The sequence below is a fragment of the Petaurus breviceps genome, unplaced genomic scaffold (assembly GCF_028583685.1).
Source record: "Petaurus breviceps papuanus isolate PSGF00001 unplaced genomic scaffold, PetGlider_PUasm1.0 90778, whole genome shotgun sequence".
NCBI classification, from domain to species: Eukaryota; Metazoa; Chordata; class Mammalia; order Diprotodontia; family Petauridae; genus Petaurus; species Petaurus breviceps.
The window spans coordinates 4919878-4945529 of NW_027187343.1; the positions used below are offsets into that span (position 1 = coordinate 4919878).

The following is a 25652-nucleotide window of genomic DNA, read 5'->3' on the forward strand; positions in this document are numbered from 1 at the left end:
CAGGACATTTGCACTCTTCTCTTTGGTTGTATTAAAATAAGAGATATTCTGAGAGACCCTGGACCTTTTCTACCTGGGGCTGATATGTGGCTTATAAACATGAACTTCTGTTCTTTTCCTTTCTGCTTTTAGGTGAAAGGGTATTGGAGATTGCTATGAACTTAAGAACTTTGAAAGGTTGGAGTACTGAGTGACAGGAGGCTGGGAGCCAAAGTCCTAGTCCCAGTAGCCAGCAAAGTCCAGTATGCCAGCAGAGCCCTGAGACCTAGGGTTTAATCCCTGAATGCAACAAGCCTGGCCCTTTAAGCAAGGGAATGACTCTGCCCACTGGCTATACTGAATTCAGATGTGAACTTGGTGGGTCAAATGCATTGTGGCAGCTGGGTTAAATTTGAGCCCACTTTTCCTATGGATTAAGGTGGTAGGTCAGAGAGTGTGGTCCCTAGGTGTTTAGAAGCTTTGCAACTTCTGTCATTGCTTTATTATCCCAACAAACATCCAGTTGTTAAAGCTAATTGTTGTTAGCTGGTTAAACAGAACTGGGACACTGATTAGTGGTAATAGATTTTGGGGGAAACATACTGCAAAACGGGCTTAAGCTAATAGTGTTAGAGAAGGAGCACCCTTGTGTACTTCTAGAATCCTGAGGGGGAAAAATAGCCTTGTTCAGGGATCTAACTTAAATCTGTGAGAGTAAGGAGTTGGGAGAAGGACTCCAGTCTCTTATAGGGGCTACATAAGGTAATGTATCTCCAAAGAATAAAAGTAGAAGATGGATGGGACTTCGTGCTTATGCAGCCTCTTTAGCCTTAGCCTGGATCTTGGACTTTAGCCATTTTGTCTTTCTAGTAACACCTTGACTTTGCACAATTTTTGTCTCTTTCATTCTATTAAGATAGCCATACTAGTATTTTAGGATTACCAGCAAGCTATATTAATAAATATTCCACTCCATGTGCTACACGTCCAAAATGATATTCAGAGGTAGAATGTTTTTAATTAAAAATTCACTGGTATAGCAAGGGCCCTTGTGGTTTGAAAAAAAAAAAAACCACTCCAAATGGGAAAATAATAACATATGGATGGTGGTTACTAGATAGAAAACTAAATTGATCAAATGAGATGACAGAAAGATGCTAGGGAAAATCAGTCAGGGGTCTTATCCACAGAATGATCTCATGAGGTAGGAGGCCAGAAAGTCATCCAAAAATCATGGAGGGTTGACCCAATGGTAGAAGATATTCCCATTAAAGGCTTAGGCACATTCTGTTTGTAGAAGTCCATGAATACCATAAACCAAACTAATCAAAATTTTATTAATTCATTAAAATCTTCCATAAATTATTTAACATGAAGATTAAAAAGATAATTATTTCATACCATGTCTCCAGATTTCTAAATACCATTTGTCAAATGAAAACATAGATGAGTAGTTCTTGGACTAATGAAAGCAGAAAAAATACAATATTTATTTTTGCCAAAACTCCTAGAAAATACAAATTGTTTGAAACAGCTGAGATGGGTTTATTATTCAATGTCCAAATAAATGAGGACACAATTTTTTTTCAAGGTTTAAATTGGACTTTAATATAGAGAATCAGCTATTCCTTATATGTTTTTTGAAAATTGTAAACATAGTAACCATCAACTAAACAAATAGCTTCTACCTTTCATTGTAAAACAAACAAAAAAACCCAAACAAAAACAGCCCCAAACTTTACCACAGAAAACATTTCAAATGTAAATTTGTCATCTTTAAAGTTTCTCAGATTTATACTAGTTCAGATTTCAGGTTTCCTAAATATACATTATATTAAGTAAACTTCAAACTTGTGTATCTGACCAGCCAATTTCTTATGGCACACTTCTACAGAAAGCATCAACTACTTTAGAACTTATTATATTTGTTTCACAGAAATAACCATGCTAGTCAAGCCCAGCTCTATTTGAAATATAGCATGGGAATATTCAAGATCTTTCAAAATTAGATATAATCTAATGAAACATATCACACAAAAATAGGAGGAACTTTAAGTCTAGGGGTAACACAGAGAACATCTTTCACATGCTAACTTTGATTCCTAAATGCACTTACTTACTATGGGCAAAATAAGTTTTTCTTTATCCTCCCTTGTTACAAAAAAATCTCAACTTAAGTAAACAAACTTTATATAGTTTGGGGTCTTGCTAATATTTTCGTTTCTTTTTACGTTTTGATTCTAGAGATGGTTCATAAATAACTTTTTTAAAAATCTCTAAATACCGGAAGTAGCTTAAGACCAGGCACATGCAGATCACAAACAGCATAGCCATCAGGAAGATGAAAACAAGAAAGGGATCTGTTCTGAAATAGAAAAGCAAAATGACAAAGAATTACTTACTATGCCTGCATTTATTTTTACTAGTTCTTTATTTCTGTAAATCTTAACTCAGGGTTTTATTTGTTTTAGATTTTGGAATCTTAGCCCTGTGATATGAAAACCATTGTGATGTGCTCTTGTGATTATCTTCTTTGTGACATGTGTTAAAATGTTACTGATGCATGAAAATGAGTAGAGGATAAAAGTCAGGTAGCCATCTGACTCAGACTAATCCAATTAACATTTATAAGTGACTAGAGCTGTGCAGAGTACCCTTGTGCTAGATATAGCTGTGTATGTATATATGTATTCACACACATGTGTGTATATGTATGCATATGTATATATGTATACAGGCATATGTATATGAAACACCCCCCCCCCAAAAAAAACCCCCCACCATCACAGTCCTGCCCTCAAGGAGCTTATGTTCTACTGAAGGAATGCCAGATAATGTTGGGGGCTTTAAACATAGATAGAAACAATATTTTACTGGGATGGGAGGTGTAGGTAAGTTGTTTAGATAAAGCTGATGATTATTTTCTGGAACAGGTAATTCTAGAATAAACAAGAAAGGGAGATACAGACTTGGTCATGGGAACAGGCACTGCTACAGGAAGTAATAGGCAGGTAGGTGGTACAAGGGATAGAATGCCAGGCCTGGAGTTAGGAAGACATCCTAGCTGTGTGGCCCTGGGCAAATCACTTAACCCTCAGTTTGTCTCTATTTCCTCAACTGTAAAATGAGCTAGAAAAGAAAATGAGAAACTATTTCAGTATTTTTGCCAAGGAAACCCCAAAGAGGGGTTACAAAGAGTCAGACATGATTGAAAAAAACGACTCAACAAGCACCAACCCTGGAGTCAGGAGGACCTGAGTTCAAATTCAGCCTCACCTCAGACACTTGATACTTACTGGCTGTGTGGCCTTGGGCAAATCACTTAACCCTGATTGCCTCCCCCCCCCCCCCCAAAAAAAAAAGAAAAGTTAACTGTGGGTGGATACTTTTTTTGGACCTGTAATATCATGGCTATGGGAACCTCTCAAGGTAGAAATTCTGTTATTCATGCATATCAGCAAACTGTAATTTGAGGTTTGGGAGAGTTCTTGTGAATACTAAGAGGTTACATGACCTTCTGTAAAGCCACTCATGAGAAGCTTTCCAGAGGACTGCTGCTGTCAACAGCTTTCAAGGTTCTGATTACATAGTATGGCGGACTCTATTTATTCAGTAACAAATCGGAGCAAAAAATTCATGGGAAAATCCAGATACAGCATTCAGAATGCCACAGCTTATCCCAGAAAATCAAAATACAGCATTCACCATGTCACAACTCAACAATTTATCACTAAAATGGCCACATAGTGTTCACCAAAGTGGTCACATAGTTTTGAACAAAGAACAATAATTTAGTAACTTAGTTATTTAGAAACTCAATCAATCATTCAATCATCCTTAAGGACAAGCCTCCTTAAGGGACACAAAGCACAAAAGTCAAAGTCCTCCACCCAGGGAGAGTACATTCATTTAGTCAATCACAAAGTCGTAAGTCCTCAGTTCAATCACAAAGTACAAAAGTCAAAGTATTCCACCCCTGGGTAGTCTCAATTGGAGATTAGTTTCCAATTGTAGACAAAATACATTCATTTGGTCAGTCACAAAACACTAAGGCCATCCACCCCTAGGTCACAACTAGGTTACAATATCTTCACAGCATTCAATACCCAAGGAGAGGTCTTTTCTTCATCTCAACCTGAGGCAAGTTCTTAGCAGTTTCTGTTCCTAGGAAGACAAAGCTTAACAAAGACAATCACCGGCATCCTCTTCAATTCACTTTCTGTCTTTGAAATCAACCTAGGCCCAACAAGGTTGGAGGTCTCTATCAACAAACGAATCTGACAAAGTAACATCAAAACAGGCAGACCAAGTACTGGCACCACAGTCATGCTTCCTCAGTTTTCAGCAGCTCCAGCTGGCACTCAGAAGTCCTCAGGAACTTCAGTTGGCCCTCGGAAATCCTCAGCAGCTCTGGCTGGCCCTTGGAAATCCTTGGCACCATAAGCTCTGTTCTCAAAATCAGAATCACTTACTCCAGCCTCCATGTGGCTTGCTCCAAGAAATTCTCAGTTCTCAATTCTCATTCCTTTTCTCAGTTCTTCTCAATTCTCAGTTCAGTCTTCAGTCCAGCAGCAGCTGCCCTGCCTCCACGATGCTTATCCCAAGAAGTTCTGATTGTCTAGCTTGTGCTCTTCCTTATACACTGTATTAACTTTTCCCTGTTCAGCCCCTTCCTGTAATGTCAGCAGCAGAGGTTCATACCTTCTGTTTCTTTAACAGAGGCTTAATTTGAAACTAGGTGTTAAGTACCTCTTAGCTTGGCAATACAAAGGGATCTTTAAATTTCATTACTATTACACCTTCCTAGGGGTGAAAAGCCAGAATATGTCAGTGGCAAGCCCTGACTGCAGGTTCTCCTGGCTCCAAGGCTAGCCTTTGTGTTGAGAGTGAAAAATATAGCAATGAGAAGTGGTAAGATATAGGGGATAGAAGGTTATCATGGCCCTGCCTCTGAAGTAGACTTAACTGTGTGACTGTGGTGGTGGTTCTAGAATCTCTATGTGACTCAAGAAATTTTCCAAAAGAATGTGTTAGAGGGGAATCCTCTGGTCTAAAATCAGTGAAAAGAGTTTCCACAGCTCCATGTTCCCCCACAATGATGGAATCACAGGCCATGACTAAAAAAAACAGAGAAAATGTGACAAAATGTGGGCTGTCATTAGGGAAAAAATGGAAGAGTTAAAAAAGTTATGACTCAGAGTTATGAAGATTATTTTAAAAATACCCTTTTGGAAGCCCAGGAAAAATGGCTAAAAATATCAGGTGCTTGGGGAGTATCCCCAAATTCCTTGCATGGCAAAGGGAAAGTCAAAAGTCCTATCAGGAGGGAGTATAGCTTCTAAAAATTAGGAGAGGAGAGAGAATACAGCAAAATCTTTCTGTTTACTCTTGGAGAAAGTGGTGAAACATTTAGCAAAACTGAGTGGATTTAACTACAAGATGATGTAAAGATACAAGAGAGGGCACAGAAGTGTCTTATGAGGGAAAATGCAAAGTAATGCATTCAGGAAGAAAATAAGTCAAGCAATCTAAAATATATTTATTGTAAAATATAATTTGCTTCGACATTGATCAAACTTATATGTAGAATGTACTAACTTAATAAATGAACCTTGATGGAAGAGTACGACAAAAATATTAGATAAAAATATCATGATTGGGGAGAAGGTGCTCCTTCCAACTTCCTATATGGCAAAGTCAAAGGAGCTATGGAGGAATGGTTGGGAAGAAAGGAATAAGCATTAATATAGCACCTACTATGTGCAAGGTATTGTCCTAAGTTCTTCATAAGTATTATGTCATTTGTTCTTACAACAACTCTGTGAAATAGGTTCTATTATCATTCTCATTTTATAGTTGAGGAAACTGAGGCAAACAGAGGTTATATGACATGTCCAGAGTCATAGAGATAATAAATATCTGAGGCTGGGTTTTTACTTAGGTATTACTGACATGAGACCTAATACTTTATACACCATACCACCTGCCCCAAGTGAAAACATGGGTAAAGGGACGGCCAGGTAGCACAGCGAGTAAGAGCACTGGCCCCAGAGTCGGGATGACCTGGGGCTCAGACACTTAGTACCCACCCAGAAACACCTGGCTGTGTAACCTTGAGCAAGTTACTTAACCCCAATTGCTTTAAAAAAAAAACCCAAAACAAAACATGGGTAAAACAACTCTCTTTCTTTTTCTTTCTCTTTCTTCCCCCACTCTCTCTCTCCCTATCTGTCTCTCCTTCCTCCTTTCTCACAGTACATTAGCAATATATATAGTTATACTTGCTTAATTTATATCCTACATTTCTTCTGCATATATGTTGGGTATGAATTTATCTGGCATGCATTTTCTCCCATGGTCCCTTTGCAAGCATTGTCCGATAGTTTTTCTCCTATAGGTTTCTCCTAAGCTCCATAGATGAGTTTTCAGGACTTTTCAGATGTGTCTTTTGGTATCACATAGCACAAAACAATGTGTTTATAGTCAATTAGCAAAGGGGTGTTATTTCCATGATGAGCTGCTATTCCACAGTTGCCATCTATAGCGCTCAAATAGAAATCTTCCAAGGTAATTGTGGGGCAAACATTATGACTGTATTTCTTTAAACACGGATTGTATCGATTCTTTAAATTATAGAATTTTAAGAGTATTAAGGAACCATAGAGGTTTCCTAATCCAATCCTATAGACCAGGCTCCCAAACTTATTTGACCTGCTGTCCTCTTTAAAAAAAAAAATTACTCAGTGCCCCACTGGAACTCTACTTTCTTTAATCCTTTAACATTTTTTAAAAATTAGCTTCATTTCAAAAAGAAATAGATTTTTAAAAGATGCATATTAATTTAATAATTTATTGTAAATTTGTAGGTTTTTTCCTGCATTGAAATTTTGATGACACAATATTGTATCATATAACCATATAGTTTTGTATTGTAAACAAATCATTTCATGCACAAATTCTTGCTGATGCACGCTGGACTTGCCAACAATGAGTGAAACATTTCCCTGCCAACACTTGCTTGTTAAGACCTGTCAGTGGACTTCACCACTGATTGGTTATAACTTGCATTTTATCTGTTCATTTGGAAAATAATGTAATCACTAGGACGTTAACTCTGTTACACAACAGATGAAACATGTACAAACGATTTTTCAAAATTTTCTTTTCTTATGCTTCCACCACTCCCTCATTTTTATTCAGTGCCCCCCAATTCCATCCAAGACTACTACCAGTATCACCCACTTTCGGAATGTCTGTGGATGGAGGTATTGGTCCTGGACCATTGCTTCCAGCAAACAATTAAATAGCAGGCTATATATACATGCTGTCACTGGAGGGCAGCAGAGAGACAGGAACAGTCCAGGAGCTAAGTGACAAATTGGTTGGTAGAAGTTATTTAGATTTAGAGCTAAAAGAGAGATCATCTAGTTCAATCTTTTTGTTTTATAGATGATGGAATTGAGGTCTAGAGAGATTAAGTGACATTCTAGGTTACAAAAGCAGTAAGTAGAGGAGAGGTACCTTAACACGCTTAAAATCCTATAGTTTAATCAATACAATGTTTAAAGAAATACAGTAATGATGTTATCTTGGAAGATTTCTGAGTTACTATAGATGGCAAATCTAAATGAATAGATGAATATTTACAAAACTATAAATTTCCCAAATTAACAGGAGAGGAAATAGAATAATTAAATAACCCTATCTTAGAAAAAGAAATTAAACAAGCCATAAATAATGTCCCTGAGAAAAAACTCCCAGAACCCGATGTGAATTCTACCAAGAATTTTAAAAACAGTTAATTCTAATACTATATTTATTTGGAAAAATAGGCAAAGAAGGGGTGCTGTCATATTCCTTTTATGACACAAGATCAAAAACAGAGAAAGAAAACTATAGGCCAATTTTTCTTTTTTTTTTTCTTTTTGGAGGGGGGAGTGTAGGGCAACTGTGATTAAGTGACTTGCCCAAGGTCACATGCTAGTTTTTGTGTATGTGTGTGTCAGGTGTCTAAGGCTGGATGCAAACCCAGGTACTCCTGACTCCAGGGCCAGTGCTCTACTAGACTAGTTTTTCTAATGAATATTGATGCAAAAATTTTAAATAAAATACTAATAAGGCTAGTATGACAGAAAAGGAAAATGGCAAATATTGAAGGGGATATGAGAAAATTGGGACACTAATGCTCTGTTGGGGAAGTTGTGAATGGATCCAGCCATTCTGGAGAGTCACCCAGCAATATCACTACTAGATCTGTATTACAAAACAATGAAAAGAAATGGATCTATATATACAAAAATATTCATAGGAGCTCTTTTTGTGGTGGCAAAGAATTGGAAACTGAGGGGATGAACAGAGGATTGACTGGACAAATTATGATATAAGATTGTGAGGAAATACTCTTGAGCTATCAGAAATGATGAACAGGATGGTTTTGGAAAAACCTGGGAAGACTTATATGACCTGATGCGAAGTGACCTGAGCAGAACCAGGAGAGCATTGTACACAGTAACAGTAATATTGTATGATGAATAACTGTGAATAACTTAGCTATTCTCAGTAGTACAATGGTCTAAAACAATCCCAAAGGACTTATGAGGAAAAATGGTATCCACTTCCAGAAAAAGAACTGATGAAGTCTGAATGCAGGTTGAGGCATTATTTAACTTTCTTTATTATTTTTTGCTAATTTTTTCTTTGTTGAAACATAGCTAACATGGAAGTAATGCTTTGTATGATTTTCTACATATAACTGATATCACATTTCTTGTCTTCACAGTTGCTAGGTTGGGGGGAGATTTTGGAGGTGGGGACAGAAGTCAGAACTCAAAAAATAATGTTAAAAATAAATAATACATTTTTAAAACTAGTTAATGAATGATTCACTGAGCTTGTCTAGGACTTACTTCAGGTGTAGAGGTTGGACTTGATGATTTCTAAATGTCTGTCAAACTTCCAAATATAATTATGTGGTATTTTTATTCATAGAATTCAGTTCTTGTAGTTTAATTAAAAAAAAAACAACTTTATTTTAAAGTACCTACCATATGCCTGAGGCAGCAAGGGTTATGCCACACAAGTCAGATGACTGCTACCACCTTGGTCACCACCTCCCCTCAGAATCTAGGGGAGGGAACCCAGGATTCTGAACCTGAGGGTTTTGAGAATAGCAGTTCCTCCCCCCCCCCCAACCCCCAAACTAGCTCTGTCATTTTGGTTTTTCACAGTCATCATAGAGGGAGGGAAATAATCCATGTGGAAATGTAGTCAGGCTTGGCCTCCTCAACAACCTCAGGCACTAGAGGCTGGGGAAAGCTCAACACTGTAGTCCTTGGCAATGTCAGAAAACAATGATGATTTTATCAGTGGAAGCCACTTAAAGGAGGTGCCTTACCATCTGCTTTGCTGCTGCTGCCTAAGGACCTTTCTATCTGACTTGTTACTGAAACCTCCTATTTGTGGTTTCCCACATCAGATCATGAACTCTTTGAGAGTAGCAAGTCTTGCTTTTCTATTGGTATCTCTATCATTTTGCATATAGTAAGTGCTTAATGAATATTCATTTAAAAAAAGTAGTTAAGCAGGAGAGCTGGGATGCAAATGGATATTTTCTGATCACAAATCCAGTGTTTTTTTTTTTCTCTCAAGTTAGGTCTGGCTCTCTGTAGTCAGAGAGATTATAGATCATAGAATATCAAAGGATAGAACAGGGACAGAATCCAGAGGGAGCAACTGAGGCAATACATTACATGAAGACACTAAGTGGGAGAGACTTGAGATACTAAAAATAAAATGAGCTTCCTTTATAAAGAAAAGCAGAGAGAGTCATCTGAGAATGCCCATGGTTCATCAGTCTTTGGGATGGAAGGTCAAGTCAGAAGTGGGCAATTATTTTGGGGTGTAGAAACCTAGGGTCAGGAGTAGGTAGGGATGAGGTCTGTGTCTACAGTCAAAGCTCAAATAACTGGAATAGGAGAGTCATATTATAGACAACGAAGTGGAATGGATCAAGTTTTGAACTATTTCTGCCTCTTTCTGATGTAGTGATGTGAATCTCCTGGTTGGTTCCAGTTTATCTGCTGCTATATTCTACAGTTTCTGTATCCGGCATTTAACACATTGGGCATAGAAAATGTATCTTGCATTCTTGACACTTGTTCTACTTTTTTCACTAGCTGCTCCCACAGCAGTGAGGGCTAGAGAGGGAGCTTTCCTTTCAGGTCATGAATGGCAGCACTGGTGGGCCTTTCTGTGTCTATGTCCCAGTATGTCCCATTCTCTTAACAAGAGGGGAACATGTCAGCTGCCTTAGCTTATTGGTCTATAATCACAAATATGGTGCTGTAGTGTTGGGGGCACTTGGAGTTTTATATGAATGTCTTTAGATATTGCCACAATCATTTAAATCATCAGGGTAATGAATGGGGGGAGGAGTTGGTGGAGGGTGTAAGATTCTCTCCCATTTGACTGATCAAAATTTAGTCTAAATAAAATTACGATAAATCAAAGGATAGAATAGGATATTGTCCAGTAGGCTAAACCAATGGCATTGAAATGAGAAAGTCCAGGGGAAAAAAGGAAGTTGGGTCATTTGGGAAAGACTTGAGTCACTAATGCATGGGTTTCAAGCACAGGCCAGGAGGTGAAAGTCAAGAGCCAGACCTATCCCTGGTATCAGGGTAGATCACTTGAGCTCTAGAGTTCTGAGACGCAGTAGTAGTCAATTGAGTGTCCTCATTAACTCCAACATCAAAATAGTGATTTCCTGGGAATGGGGGGACACAAAGCTGACTAAGGAGGATCAAAGAAGCCCATGTCAGTAACAGACCAGGTCAGTCACTGGTGGGATTGAGTCTCTCATGTGAGTAGATACTGTACTTTCAAACTTGGTAAGAAAAAAAAAAAGAAAGGAAAGGAAGGAAGGAAAAAAGAAAGAAAAAGGAAATTCAGAGACAGCCAGAGATGAGGTCTTATCCATAACCAAGGCTTAAATGGTTAGGTAATGAGCATCCATTTATCAGAAATGGAGCAGGGCAAATGGTTATGGAAAATTGTTTAAATGAGTTTTGAACTGCCTCTACCCTTTGAAAAAAAAATTTGGCAGCATGAGCTAAATGCAGCTGAGATATAAAAAGCCCTTCATCAGAAGAGCTGCATAGGGTCTGAAAACATGAATTTACTCCATAACATCTCTCAAAAATGGTTAACTGGCCTCCACGTGAATAATTCCAGTGATGAGCTCACTACTTCAAAAACTGATCATTCCATTTTTGTTTAGCCCTAATGGTTAGCAAGTACATCTTTATATGTCCCATTGTAACCTTATATCCATTTGTTCCTGGTCCGTATTCTAGAATTATTCAGAATGAGTTTATTCCCTTTCCCATAGTTCTTCAGCTGTATGGAAGCCACTTTCATACTTTCTCTTTTCCAGGCTATCTAGTTCCTTAAATGCATTATCATATGACATTTTGAGTTCTTCCTTGGATGCACCCCAGCTTTTCCCTTTAAAAATATGGCATCTAGAATTGTACCCAGTAATCCAGGTATGGCTTATTCAGTGCAGGGATGATTTTCTCCCTTCTTTTGAATAGTGTGCTTCTATCATTTTAGCCTAAAATAACAATGGGCAATTTTATGCTGTAATGACTTTGGGCAATCACATTGCACCATAAGACTGAGGTTGAGCATATTTAAACCCCACATATTTTCCCTCATTGAACAGTCATTTAGACATAGGTGTAGAGTGGATTTTGTATAGGACTCAACATTAGTTTCTTTTAAATTTCATCTGGTTAGATTCGACCTAAAATTCTACCTAGTTGAGACTTTTTTTGGAAGGGCAGGAGGGATTCTGACTTCATCATCAAGTGAATTAGTTATACTGCCCAGCCCTCTGCGTAAATTGCACATAGCTCTTTGTGTTCGCCAAACCAGCCTTCTTGCTATTCTCCCTTCTCTGAGATTGCATTGGCTGTCACCCACACTTGGACTGTACTTCTTCATCTCTGCTTTGTAGGATCCCTCATTTCCTTCAAAGATCTGCTCTGGGGGCCACCTCCTATAGAAAGTCCATCCCTATGCCCTCAATTGCTAGGGCTCTCTCCTCAGAAATTATTTTGTATGCATTTTATATTTCATTTTTTGTGCCCATGGTGGGCAGCACTTCCCTACCCCCAGGCCCACAATGTAAATTCTTTGAGGACAGGGACTGTTTGACTTTTTTTTTGTGTCTCCAGTACTTAATAAATGTTTGTTGAAATGAATCATTGAAAATAGATAGAAGACAGTACTTCTTGCATATTGATCTTATTTTCTATTCTTTCAATAAAAGGATGACTCTCAAAGTTCAGTTGTTGCATTGTGATAATAAGAGTTTGTATTGTCTCATTAGGGATTGACTTTAGAAAAAACTTGATTCCTCTCAATTCAAAATCTCTCTTGGGTAAAGTAGACTATAGTTTGAGCTACTAAAATCAACAACATCCCCACCTTGTGGTGACTTCCTTAAAATGCAAGCATACAGTGTCTGAGGCTTGGGGAATGTAAAATTTAAAACTATAAAAAGTGATAAAATTTAGGTCATAGCAATCTGTAAGGGGATTATATAATCAGTTAAACAAGGTAATAGCTGTGTGACCTTTGAAAATTCACTGGACATTTCTTTACCTCAGTTTCTCATAAGTAAAATGAGAGGTTTATGTAAAATAGATGATCTCAAAAGTCCTTTCCCATTTGAAAATTCTTTGGTTTGAAGATTATAAATATTTCATCTGAATAGGACCATGGCTAAATGATACACCAGTATCTCCTACCTTATTCAGGTCTTGAGTTGCATATTATGGTAGAGGAATATTCTTTGTGACACTGATTTTTGAATGTTCTCTTCAGTTGGTCAGTAACATTGTCACTGACCCTTTCTTAACAGAGAAGGCCTTAAATGGAGGAATCAGCCCATGAATCCACAGCATCCTCATGGTACTATGGAAATGTAGTGTTGTCTCCCCATTCCCAAACTTTCTGAGTGTAGAAAGACTGTCACATTAGTATGGATAAAGGAGAGCTAACTATTGAAATTCATAGCGCTGGGTACTCAGGTTAAAAAAAAAAAAAAAGAAATACTTCTTTGGGGAGGGAGAAGCAAAGTTACCACAGCTTTAGGTATTAGGACTCTTCTGACCCTGTGATCTTGAGTCTGGACTGAAGCTTCAGGGAAAGGTTCTGAACTATGTGTTTCCTTGGTTTTACCAACAGGCAATGACAGCACAGTATGGAGGGAAGACTGCTGCATATGGAATATGAATGATACAAGGCAGAAAGAGAAAAGAAGCAGGATTTCCGTGCTTGGCAGTGGGGGAAAAAAGGTTCATTCCCTAGCCCAACCTACTCCTCCAAATAAGCCATTTGTGATTCAGAAAAAGAATATATTTACTGACACCTAAAAATCACAAAGGTTAATTTTTTTCCCCAATAGATATGAATTACTTTTTCATTGTACAATACAGTAAATTATATTATTGAAAATAGGGGTTAGAGAAGGCAGAATTAAAAAATTGATTTGTTTATTTCTCCTTCCCCCCATTTTTGATACTCAGTAAGGAGATCTAGTATGTTTTAATAATTTTCCCAATTAATCCCCATTGATTTCTTACTCAGGAAGTACGCCGTATGTCTCAATTGCAAAGGTGATTGTTAGGTTACAGAAACTATAAATAAAAAATATTAAAATTAATATGAGAAAAATATGCCTAAAATCCAATTTTCTATACAATCTATATAAATAAAACCAAACCATTTAATGTGAATCTTAACTTACTTAATCAGTTCCATTCTCTGTGAGGAAAAGGACACAAGAGAATGACCTAATTTCCCTATATTGTATCTAAGCTGCCAGGCAGAGGGTGTTTTAGTAGCTACCTAGAGACATTATTAATAGTAGAATTATTCATAATGTCATAGTTAGAAATTGATTCTCTTGTTTCAAAGGTGAGGACAAATTAGGACTTGGACTAAGGTGGTTGCAATAAGAATGGAGAGAAAAGGATAGATATAAGAGATATTTCAGGGGAGAACTTGATAGGATTTGGCAGCTAATTGAATATGTGGAGTGAGGCAAGGGTTAAAGATGGTTATGAATGAAATAATGGGCCTGGGTTACTGGAAGATAGGGTTAGGGGGAATAGTAGGGCTTCTGCTGAGATGATGAATTTAATTTTGGACACACTGATTTTGAGGGCCAATAGTACAGATTCACCTCTACATCTAATTAGCCAGAGATGAAGGACTAGAACTTTGGGGAGAGACTGAGATGAAGAAAGAAATTTAGAAGTTTTCTGCATAACTGGTAATTAAAACCATGAGAGCTGCTGGGATCACCAACGGAGTGTTTATAAAGAGAGAAGAGGTACAAAGACAAACCTTGGGAGGCGTCCTCATATAAAGGTTAAGGATAGGGAATTCATTAAAACAACTGGAGGAGGAATAGTTAGAAAATCACAAGAGTGTACTATCGTGAAAATAGTAGTATATACTATTCAATAGAGGGTGGAGGCAATGGTCCATATTGTCAGATGCTGCAGAAATGTCAAGGAGGATAAGGACAGAAATAAGACCATTGGATTTGTTGGTAGGGAGGCTAGTTTGGAGGAAGATGTTTCAATAGAGTAGTAGAGATGGAAGTTTTCAAGAAGGGGGCATCATTTGAACTGGGCTCTAAAGGAGGAGTAAAAATTCAACAGGGGAAGACAGGGTAAGAGAACATTATAAGCATAGCAAAGAAAATGAGCAAAGAGGTAGAAGCAGAAAAGCATTAGATGTTCTCAAGAGGCAGACAGTACAGTTAACTCTTCCACATCATGACTTTTTCCATTGTGGTTTTGATGTCTTGCAGGTCAGAAAAAGAAATTAAATGGGAATTTTTGGGGAGTTTTGTGGAAGTCACAGACTGCAGTTGAAGGACAGCAGATAACACAGAAAAAGTTTAGAAACTCAGAAATGCATACCATATATGTATAGTATTGTATAATATCAACATATTTTATCTTTTAATACCATAATAATTCAGACTTCTTTTCTGGTATAAAGAGAGGGCCAAAAATTTTTACACAGATTTTCCAGATCACAGGGCGCCCTGCCCCTAACCCTTGGGGATGTGGAAGGGGATAACTGTAGTTCAGATTGTTAGTGACATAAAGTATGTGAAAGGAACTAAGCTCAGAAGAGAGATCAGAGTTGGAAAAAGAGATTTGGGAGATTATAGTATTTCTTCTTTTCTCTGAATTCCTATTGCATTTACATTTATTATGTTGTAGCTTACTTAATGTCATTGTTGTGGTAATTGAACTGTTTTACATCTCTATATCTTGTTTTTCCAACAAGAATATAAGCCTCTTCAGAGTAGGAAGGACATCTTACAATATTAAGCACATAGCAAGGGCTAATACCTGTGGAATTGAATTATCTCAATCACAGTTGGTAACCAATAGTTATTTGGTTGAATATTGTTCAATCAAACACCTGAACTTTGTCATTTGGAATTTAATTAAAGAAGAAAATTGTATGACAATTTAAAAAATGAGCATCTTTCTAAATTTCAAGTGTATTATCCTTAACAGCAACAACAAAAAATATCTCAGAGCTTATTCAAGCTTTCCTTTTTTGGGATTCATTTTCTAATAATGTAGAACAGTGGTATCGAATGCAAATAGAAAGGAGGGCCACTAAACCATACTTCAGGATCCTTATGGGTTGCATTTTGTCTTAGAAAACCACATGTTAGCATCTATATTCCATTGTATTTTTATTTATTTTGTTAAATATTTCCCAATTATATTTTAATCTGGTTAAACCCACTCAGGAGTGTCATGGGCTTCAACATGTTTGACTCTTCTGTCGTAGAAGGTATTTTATGGAAAATAAAACAAAGAATTTTGCCTTGGGTGTGGTAGTACTGTAATTTGTGTATTTCACACATAATCATATTTTAGGTTTGTAGATTAGAGTCAATCCATAGTGGATTGGGCTGACTAAATATTTTAATTACATACACTTCTTTTGTACTCATTTGGACATTATTTCCATTACTTTGTCTTTTCTGAAGCCATTTTGGGAAGGGATAGGTTTTCCTTCATATTTTCTTTTCATCACCTTCAATTCAATCCAACAAGCATTAATTTATTTCCTACTCTGAGTTAAATCCCTGAAGGATTCAGAGATAAAAATGCAAAACAGTCCCTGACCTCAGTAAGGCATGAGTAGTCAAGGGTAGAAGAAAGTGTAGAGATTAAACAGAAAACTTGAACCCCTTTTTTTTTTCCATCTTGACTTTCAGTTTTCTTTTCATACTTCCTTCTGAACTTGAAGAAAGAAGTATTCCTTTTCTACTCCGAAGCAAATCCCTCCACCTATACCCTGAATCCAACTTTTTTCTTCTCCTTCCACCACCTAGTTCTCCTCCATCCTCAGTTTCTTTTTTCAAAGTTTCCTCTTCTGCCTTCAAATATTCACAGCTTTGCTCACTTTAAAAAATATCTGCTTGACCCTGTTGATCTTATTTTCTTTCTCAGTTTGGAATACTGACTGATACTAAAGAAAAATAATTACTTTTTTTTGTTTCACCTTTTTAAACCTATAGTTTATCCTTACTATTATTATTGCTACAAAGCTTTTAACTATCAAATTATGGCAAGACAAACATTTCCATATACCTGTAGTTTGGATCAATGATCTGAGCTCGGAACACGTAAAAGCCAATATGGTGATTTTTCCAAACTATTTCATTTTTATTGGTCAAGTTGAAGATCTCATATGGTTGTGATAGGTCTCCGGATTTTCCAAGGGAAAATGAAAAGCAGTGTCTATAATTCTAAATAGATAAGAAATAGAAATATCAAAGTCACTTGCTGATTTTGTTAAACTTTCACTACATTCAGGGGTGTGTTTTGGTAAATGCTTAGCAACAGCATCTCTGGGGTAGAAAAAGCATAGATAGGGGTGGCTGGTTGGCACAGTGAATAGAGCAATGGCCCTGGAGTCAGGAGGACCTGAGTTAAAATCTGACCTCAGACACTTAAAACTAGCCATGTGACCTTGGGCAAGTCACTTAACCCCAATTGTCTTACCTTCCCCCCTCCAAAAAAAGCAAAAAGAAAAATTAAAAAAAAGAAAAAAGCATAGATGACAAACTTTTAAGTATAATTTGCATTGTTATTTTGGCCTTCCCATTGGTGCCCCAGTAGTATCCCTAGAACAGCTAACTTCATTATCTATATTAGGATTCAAGGACAGACTGAATTGGATGAGGAAAACAGATTCAAGGTTTTACAAAGAATGTGATAGAAAAGCTATACCATAACTGAGAGGAAAATGTTGAGGACTATAGCAAAAAGGTTTCAGGAGCTCTGAGTTACCTCCCTTTGTTGTACATGTTCTAATCTTGAGTTTACTTTCCTCTGAACTTTTAATGTTTGGGTAGGAGAGTGTGTCACACATGTCTTTTTTTTTTTTGCTTCTTGGAGAGGGGAAGGGCAGGGTACTTGGGGTTAAGTGACTTGCCCAAGGTCACATACCTAGTAAGTGTTAAGTGTCAGACTGGATTTGAACTCAGGTCCTCCTGACTCCAGGGCCAGTGCTCCATTCACTGTGCCACCTAGCCGCCCCCACATACCTTTAAGGGAGATATTTTGCACCAACAATTCCATCTGAAGAAATATCCCTTTCTAAAAGCTAATTAAGTCTGACTAATTGATATCAACTGATAATCATGGTGGGAATCAAATTAGTTGGGGCTCATGAGCTTTATTACTAGAAAAAAAAAAAGATAGAAAAACCATTCCAAATCCCTCATGGCTACTCCTAGCCTCAGGAAAGGAAGGAAGGAAACAAGCATTTATTTAATGTTTGCTATCTGCCAGGCACTGTGCCAACCACTTTACAAATATCATCTCATTTGATCCTCACAAAAACATTGCAAGGTAGGTGCTACTATTACCTCAATTTTATAGGTGAGGAAATTGAGGCACACAGAGGTGAAGTGCCTTGTCCCGGGTCACAGAGTAAGTGTTTGAGGCTGGATTTGAACTCAGGTATCCAGGTGCAGCACTCTATCCACTAGCCACTTACCTGCCTCTGAGTGGTCACCTCTATGAGCTTTGGAGACCTGCCAAACTGAGTGGGAGTGGGAGACTTGTGCTATGATGTTAAAATGAGGCAGTTGGTCCACATAGCCTTGGACCTTGGAACTGAAAGGTTCTGGATCTATGATCTTTAAGAGTTCCTCACATGGATGAAATGACAGATAATAAAATTTGACATAAAAAGCCCTGTTATGCCATGAATGTTTTATTATTTTGTAAACGGAAACTGGAGATGGGGAAGGACTTCCTACAGGTGTGGAGAGTCCAGCAATAGAGCTCCAGTCAGTTCATGGTGAAGACCAGCTGTGAAGTGCTATTTCTGTGAATTCCTAATCTAAACTAATAGAGTAATAGTGCACTTCAGGGAATGATATCTCAAGTGTTTTCAAAATGTTCTGTGTTCCCTGAAATATTGCAGAGTTCTACAAAGCAGAGAACCTTAGAGTTGGAAGGGACTTTAAAGGTCAATCAATCAGCAAAAATTTACTAAGTTCATAGTATGTACCAGGCACGTAGTCCTGGGTATATAGGCAGATCTAGTTTTGCCATCAAAGAATTTACATTCTAATGGGGAGAGAACATGAACAGATACATGTAGAGTAGATGGAAGGTTGATTGAGAAGGAAGGGCTTGAGCAACTGGGGGGACTGGGAAAGGACATCTGCAGAAGGCATTCTTTTTTTTTTTTAAAGCAAAAAATTTATTTGTTTTGTTTTTGCTTTTTTTGGAGGGGGGAGGGAAGGGCAATTGGGGTTAAGTGACTTGCCAAAGGTCACACAGCTAGTTTTTGTGTTCAGTATCTGAGGCCGGATTTGAACCCAGGTTCTCCTGACTCCAGGGCCAGTGCTATATTCACTGTGCCACCTAGCTGCCCCAGAAAGCATTCTTAAAGGGAGATTCTGAGAGGTAAAAGTGAGAAGGGAAGGCCTTCCAGGCATAGCAGATGGCTACTACAAAGGCATAGAAATGGAAGACAGGGTGTGGGGGAGCAGCATCACGTAAGCCAATATGACTAGACCATAGAGTCTTCCTTATGTTTGGCTCTCTATGGTGCCATGTTACCTCCAAACATAATAATATGGCCCAATAACCTGTGAAATGGCAAAGCATTTTAAAGAATATGACTATGACTTTAAAATATTTATGCCTGTAGTTATCAAATAAAATTTTATATGTCATAGAAATCTTACAATCCTCTAATTCAAAGTAACCCAGTTTTAATAAGCAATGTACAAGTCTAATTTTTCTTACATGAGGGCCCCAGATTTCTTCCATGGGGAGGCCTTTGTATTCTTCCTTCATTGACTTCCATGACTGCGCTTCATTCACACAACCAGCCTGTTAAAAAGAGTATTTGCAAAGTCAAGAAGACTTATTTTCCTCAAAATATTATCAAAGATTCTTGGCCCTAACCTATACAGTAATGGTACTTGCACAATTTGTGTGGAGGAAGGTTTCCATCATTGCTCTCAAACTAATGTCAAACAATCGCCCTGCTTTCTGGAGGAAGGAAAGAATGCCTTTGGAATAGTCACCAAGATTTAACTCTCCTTACAAATTTGGGGAAAAAAAGCTATTTTCCCCTACTTGTCTCTAGAAAAATTAAGTGGGAAAGATGAATTACATTAAATAATTTGACCAACAGACTAAATTGCCAGGAGAAGCCATTCTCTGACATTAGGTGTGTTTAGATTAGCACCCAGGGAAGTTATATCAATTCAATTTTACTTCAAATTTAAAAAGTCAATTCAGTGAAAAGAAATCAAACTAACCACTTAGTATTGTGTGAATCAAACAAATAACTGATTGGCTTGACTCTTCAGCTATGATTTGGCATCATGGAGAGGAAATGGTTTAGTTTGCCTGTCAAGGCTCATATTTGGACAGAGTTGCCACCAATCCTGAGGCAACTAGGTAGCCCAAAAGGAAAATAAATAAAAATAGTTAACATTGCAAGGAACCTTAAATCTTACTGTGTTGGACACTTTGGCCCTTCACATCTTCTATCACCCATATATCACCACACTAGTCCTTCTCCATATCTAGTGAAGTTTTGGGGTTTTTTGGAGGGCAATTGCCCAAGGTCACATGGCTAGTTGTGTTAAATGACTGAGGCCGGATTTGAACTCAGGTTCTTCTGACTCCAGGACTTCTGACTCTATTCACTGTACCACCTAGCTGCCCCTTTGGCTTTAAAAAATGTTTTATTTTATTTTATTTTTTAGTGAAGTTTTTTTTTTACTGTCAGAGAAGCTGCAGCAGGAACTGGGAGTTTCCAGTGCTCATTGATATCATACCCCACCAAAGATGCTAACACTGGCTTCTCAGTAAATTGGCTCATCAGAAGTGTATTGAAGTTGTTCATAAAATAATCAGGTGGCTTCAATTGATGTTTGCTGCTATATAAATAGTTTCCCCCAAATGACTGAAACTTATGATTCTATGCACTTCAGTATGTAACCTTTATTACATAAACTACTGAAGCCAGAAAATACATAAGATTGAATAGAATTTCAGCAGAGTAAAAACTATGTTTCCAATTGATTTACCTAGGATTTATGGGTACATTGTTGTTTATTTCATTGCCTTGTTTTGTTGATGTGGACAGACCAGTAAACATTAGCATTTTTTTTTCTGGCAGAAATGTATATAATAAAGGCATAAATTTAGAATGAAGGAATTAAGGCAGATGTTGATAAGAGATGCTCTCCTTCCTACCTCCCCCAAACCCATCCACCTAGCCCTTTTGCTGTTATACTGCATGTTACCACATGGTTGCTACCCAGGACATTTGTGTTTCCTCCACGCATATCCTTTCAAACACATTCACAGGGATGATTCACACTTTCAATACTGCAGAATATGTAGTTCTAATTTTCCTTTGAATTCTTCAAGCACAGGTCTCACATTTCTTATGGACATTTATGGCCATTTTGTCCTGATAGCATCTATTTCGATCTAGGTTTTTTTTTTTTAAATCAACCTAAATAATTTCAAAATCAGCCCGTGGTGCTTTGCTGACTACAGAGTGAAATGCCTTGGCAAAAACCAATGGTATCTCATGTACCATCAATATTTAATGACCAGTATAATAATCTACCACACAGTCCCAACCTTCATCATTCTCTCAATGATCAGATTAAGGTCGCACCCTCCCTTATTGTCTTAGAGCACATTTTGTAGATCACCTTCAAATTGCTTAGCTCTGCTTTTTCTTAGAAGAGGATTTTTTTTTTTAAAGATTGGATCTCTCACAGGATGGAAGTAGAAGGGCTACCCACTGCTGATCTTTAGCAAAGTAATTTTGGCCTGCTTTGTGTCCAACTTCACTGGTTTGCCTCTCATGCAACCTGATGGCTCCCTGCTCCTAGGGACTCTTCACAAAGATGCCAGATTTGGTGCAGGCAGCCAATTGGCTTCACTCACTATACCTCACAACTCTTGAGCTCAAGTGATCTACCAACCTCAGCTTTGTAATTAGCAGAGATTACAGGCTTGTGCCACTACCCCTGTTCAGAATATGGTATAAACTTAAAAGGGAAAGATCTAGTCAAACTATATAACTAAATGCCATGCAAGTGACAAAAAAAAAATCACCTACATCCCACATGGATAAGGTATAGCCAAAGTCTTTTCTTCCGTGTATCTCCCAGATAATAAAATTTACTTTAACTTCTTCAACAAAGTTGGGACCATCGTATCTGGAAGAAATAATAATCACAAGAACTTAACGCTTAGTAACATCAACTTTGGGATAAATGAGTTTCTCAAACTCTCATCAGTTCTAAGTTAGGCATCTCGTCTTATGAGACAAAAATCTCAGAATGTACAGCAAATGGCTATTGGGGAACAACTCTGGATGTTGTGATTGTGTATAATGATTAGATTGGGTCATGGAAAATAATGGGATAAAAGAGAGAAAACTGTCTTGTTTGTATACCTTTGTTTGCATGTTGTCTCCCTCCTTGGATTATAAGCTCCTTGAGGGCAGAGCTGTCTTTTTTATCTTTCTTTGTCTCCCCAAGTACTTCTCACAGTGACTGGCACATAAGTAGGTGCTTAATAAATCCTTGTTGACTGACAATATGACAGATATGGTCTGACCAGAGCTGAGTATATGGCAGGACTATCACCTCCTAATTCCTAGAAACCAAAACTTTCTTAATGCAGATTGCCCTCACCTTTTTGGGTGCCATATCACACTGTTGACTCATTGAACTTGTAATTCATCCAATCCCCAGATCTTTTATGTGTAGCCAGTTTTTGGTATTTAAATTGACTTAATATTGACTATTATTTTATTACAAAACTTCCTTAAAGGTAAGGGTTATCCTTTGCCTTTTTTTGTATCCCCAGCACTTAGCTCAGTAGCTGTTTAATAATGGATAAAATGCTGGGCCTGGAATAAGGAAAAACTGAGTTTAAATCTGACCTCGGACACGTCCTAGCTGTGTGACCCTGGGTAAGTTGCTTAACCCTGTTTGCCTCAGTTCCTCATCTGTAAAATAAATGGGAGAAGGAAATGGAAAACCACCCTAGTGTCTTTGGTAAGAAAAACCCAAATGGGGTCACAAAGAGTTGGACATGACTGAAAATGACTGAACAACATCATCTATAGGTTTCACCAATAAATTTCAAATCCCAGAATATGCTGTGACAAATTTAGTTTTGGAAATACTGATCTAGAATATGAAATATCCTGTGGTCCAAATGCTTTTAATTATTAGAAATCTTTATCAATTAAAACAAGCTTGTGGTTGGGTGGTTGTGTTAGAGGTAGTCCACTCAGTGTAGATCCTCCACTCAGCCAGCACTGCCCCCACGAAAGGGCTTTAGGGGTCTGGAATTACCTCAGCTCCTCCCTTAGCACCATCCCATCATGCACACATCTAGTACCTTCTGAAATTTCCCTTTTGCTACCAACAAAAGACAGAATATAGAGGACACCTATTTTTAAAAAATATATTTGATTTGTGATCAAGGTGAAAAGGTTCTGTGAGGAGGAATAAAAGGAAAAAAGTAGTTAACAAAGCAGTCTATTCAATAAAGAATATATTAGATTAATACATTTTTAAAATGGACTACTTTTGGTCTCCTGCACGTGCCATTCCATCTCCAACACAGGCTATTACCAATGACTGGAATATGCTCCCTCTTTACCTTTGACTTATACAATGCCTAGTTTCCTTCAAAGCTCAACTCAAATGCCCTCTCTTGTATCTACTTTGTATATATTCCGCATCATTTTTTCTTTATGTGTGTTGTTTCTCCCAAGAGAAAAAAAGTTGAGACTGTCTTATAATTTTGTCTGTGTGTCTCTAGTCCTTAACTACTATGCACAAAGTAGTTTCAGGAGGGCAGGATACTAATAAATGGAAGAATCAAAATAGGTTCCTTCTAGCTCTAAATCTATGAGCTTATCATGCTCTGATTTTAGAAGAGGGGGTAGGTATGAGATAGAAGAGAATGGGTTCATGTTGAGTTTGAGATGTCCAAAAGGCAGTTGGTAATGTGGGACTGGTATTAGAGCTGGATTAATAGATTGGGGATTCATCTGCATTGGTACACAAGAGTTGGGATAAATAAATTTCCTTCATCCTCACATATTCAAACAGTTGCCAAATATGTCATTTCTACCTGCCCATATTTAGCATAGATTTCCTTCTCTGCCTTTGCAAGCTACCATTCTAGGTAAGCTTCATATAGATGATCTTCATCACATCTTTTTTCATTGATGATATAGATAGACTTTATAGAATATGTGATTTGGGGATGTAAATTGGTTTAAATTTTTAATATCTTATTTCAATTTCCCTTTGATTCTTCATGTGGTCCAGATTGGTCCAGATTGCTCTTACTTATCACGTAAAGAGCTTGAGGTAGGTAGGTGGTACAGCCTTGGCCTGAGTCATACTCAGACACTTACTAGCTACGTGACCCTGGGCAAGTCCTCTGGGTTAACCTCTGTTTGTCTCAGTTTGCCCTTCCCTTGATCCTGACTGCCTACATACTTTATTTAATTGTAGAAATCTGACTATGGATTCTGTTGAAAAAATAAAATAAAGTATTTAGTCTCTAATACTTCTGGGAAATTTTCTTATGTCTGTTATTTATGTTTTTCCTTTCATTTTGTTTTCTGAAAAATGTATACTCTTTGGATTATCTCTGCACATTTTATTGTCACAGATTTATACAATTTCAGAGTTTGAAAGCATTTCATTGGCCATCTAGTCAAGCCTTTACATGAAAAGAATACTCTCTACAACACACTTGACAACTTGTCATCTACCCTTTATTCAAAGACTTCTTCTAGTAAGGGGGATCTCATTGCTTCAAAGCAGCACATCCTACTTTTGGCTAGTTTTACTTATTAGCAAGTTTTTTTCTCAAATCAAGTACAAATGCGCCTCTATGCAGCTTCCACCCAGTTCTGCTTGTTCTCATACATGGGCCAGACAGAATAAGTCTAATCCAAGTTCTCTATGGAAGTCCTTTGTGGAGGATGAATTAGGCTACAAGGTATTTTGAAAAATTGCAATGGACTAAGAATGGAAGAACTTTCCCATCAATAACTCCTAGTCTGGTTTCAAATTCCCCAAAATCATATGATTTCCCCAAAATGACATTTTTTTTCCTATATTTTTTATTTTACAATGTTTCTTGCTACAGAATGCTGCTTGTTGGCTTATATATCTCTCTGTCCCCATCCACAGACACCTGCTTTTCTACCCCTCAGGGAGATACTTTCTTCAAATATGCAAATCTCTCTCTCTCTGTCTCTTCCCCCTCCCTCCCTTCCTTCCTCCCTCTCTCTCTATCTTCCTCTCTCTGTCTCTCTTCCTCTCTCACTCTGTCTCTCTCTTCTTCTTTTCTCTCTGTCTGTCCCTCCTTCCCTCCTTCCCCCCATCCAGCTCCAGTTACTCTTTTTTCCCTGTATATTTTTCCTCATGATTCTTTCTTTCCTTTCCATTTTTGTCATTTGTTGTTGTTATTCTTTTGCTCTATTTGACATATTTCCCACTATTTTGAGAGGATGGAGGATGAACCAGATCTCTTTCAATTTTCCTAGGTGAAATCTGATAGGGCTGATGGAGCCATGGGGCCCCTCAAAAGGGTCCTTCAACTTTTCCACAAATTTCAGCAGCCCAGATCCCTGGAATTTGCCTGAGGCATCTGGCCCAACCCAGTATAATCATTTCAACTATCCTTTCTTTGTGCCAGCAACCTCCACCCCCTTATCCCCCAGCCCAGTCCAGCCCTTCTTTCTCTGTTACTTTCGGACCATACTAGGCTACTTGCCACTCCTTGATTTCATCCAGATTTTCTCACAGTCTTTTTCTGTATAAAGAGATAAGTACTATCCTCATCAAATTAAAAATCTGGCCCACTTGTATTGGCATCACAAATACCGCAGACTCACTAGATATCTTGGGCACTCCAACCAGTGTCTTAATAAACCTGCTACTTGGACTGAAAGAAGGCTTGAGTGGCTGAATTCTTTTGAGGCAGACCCCTGCCCTGTATCCTTGCATTTTGGGG

General features: G+C 37.8%; 1 protein-coding gene across 1 annotated transcript in view; it reads right to left on the minus strand.

The window, feature by feature from the left end:
* Nucleotides 1-1319: 1319 nt before the first annotated feature.
* The window catches only part of CATSPERE (catsper channel auxiliary subunit epsilon), a 199715-nt gene continuing 175382 nt past the window's right edge, over nucleotides 1320-25652 (minus strand). The window contains exons 17-20 of the mRNA XM_069069156.1: nucleotides 21715-21814; nucleotides 19365-19451; nucleotides 16686-16843; nucleotides 1320-2344 (exon numbers count right to left, since the gene is read on the minus strand). Coding sequence (XP_068925257.1) covers nucleotides 2188-2344; nucleotides 16686-16843; nucleotides 19365-19451; nucleotides 21715-21814 — 502 coding nt within the window. The 3' untranslated portion in view covers nucleotides 1320-2187. The remainder of the gene's footprint in view (nucleotides 2345-16685; nucleotides 16844-19364; nucleotides 19452-21714; nucleotides 21815-25652) is intronic.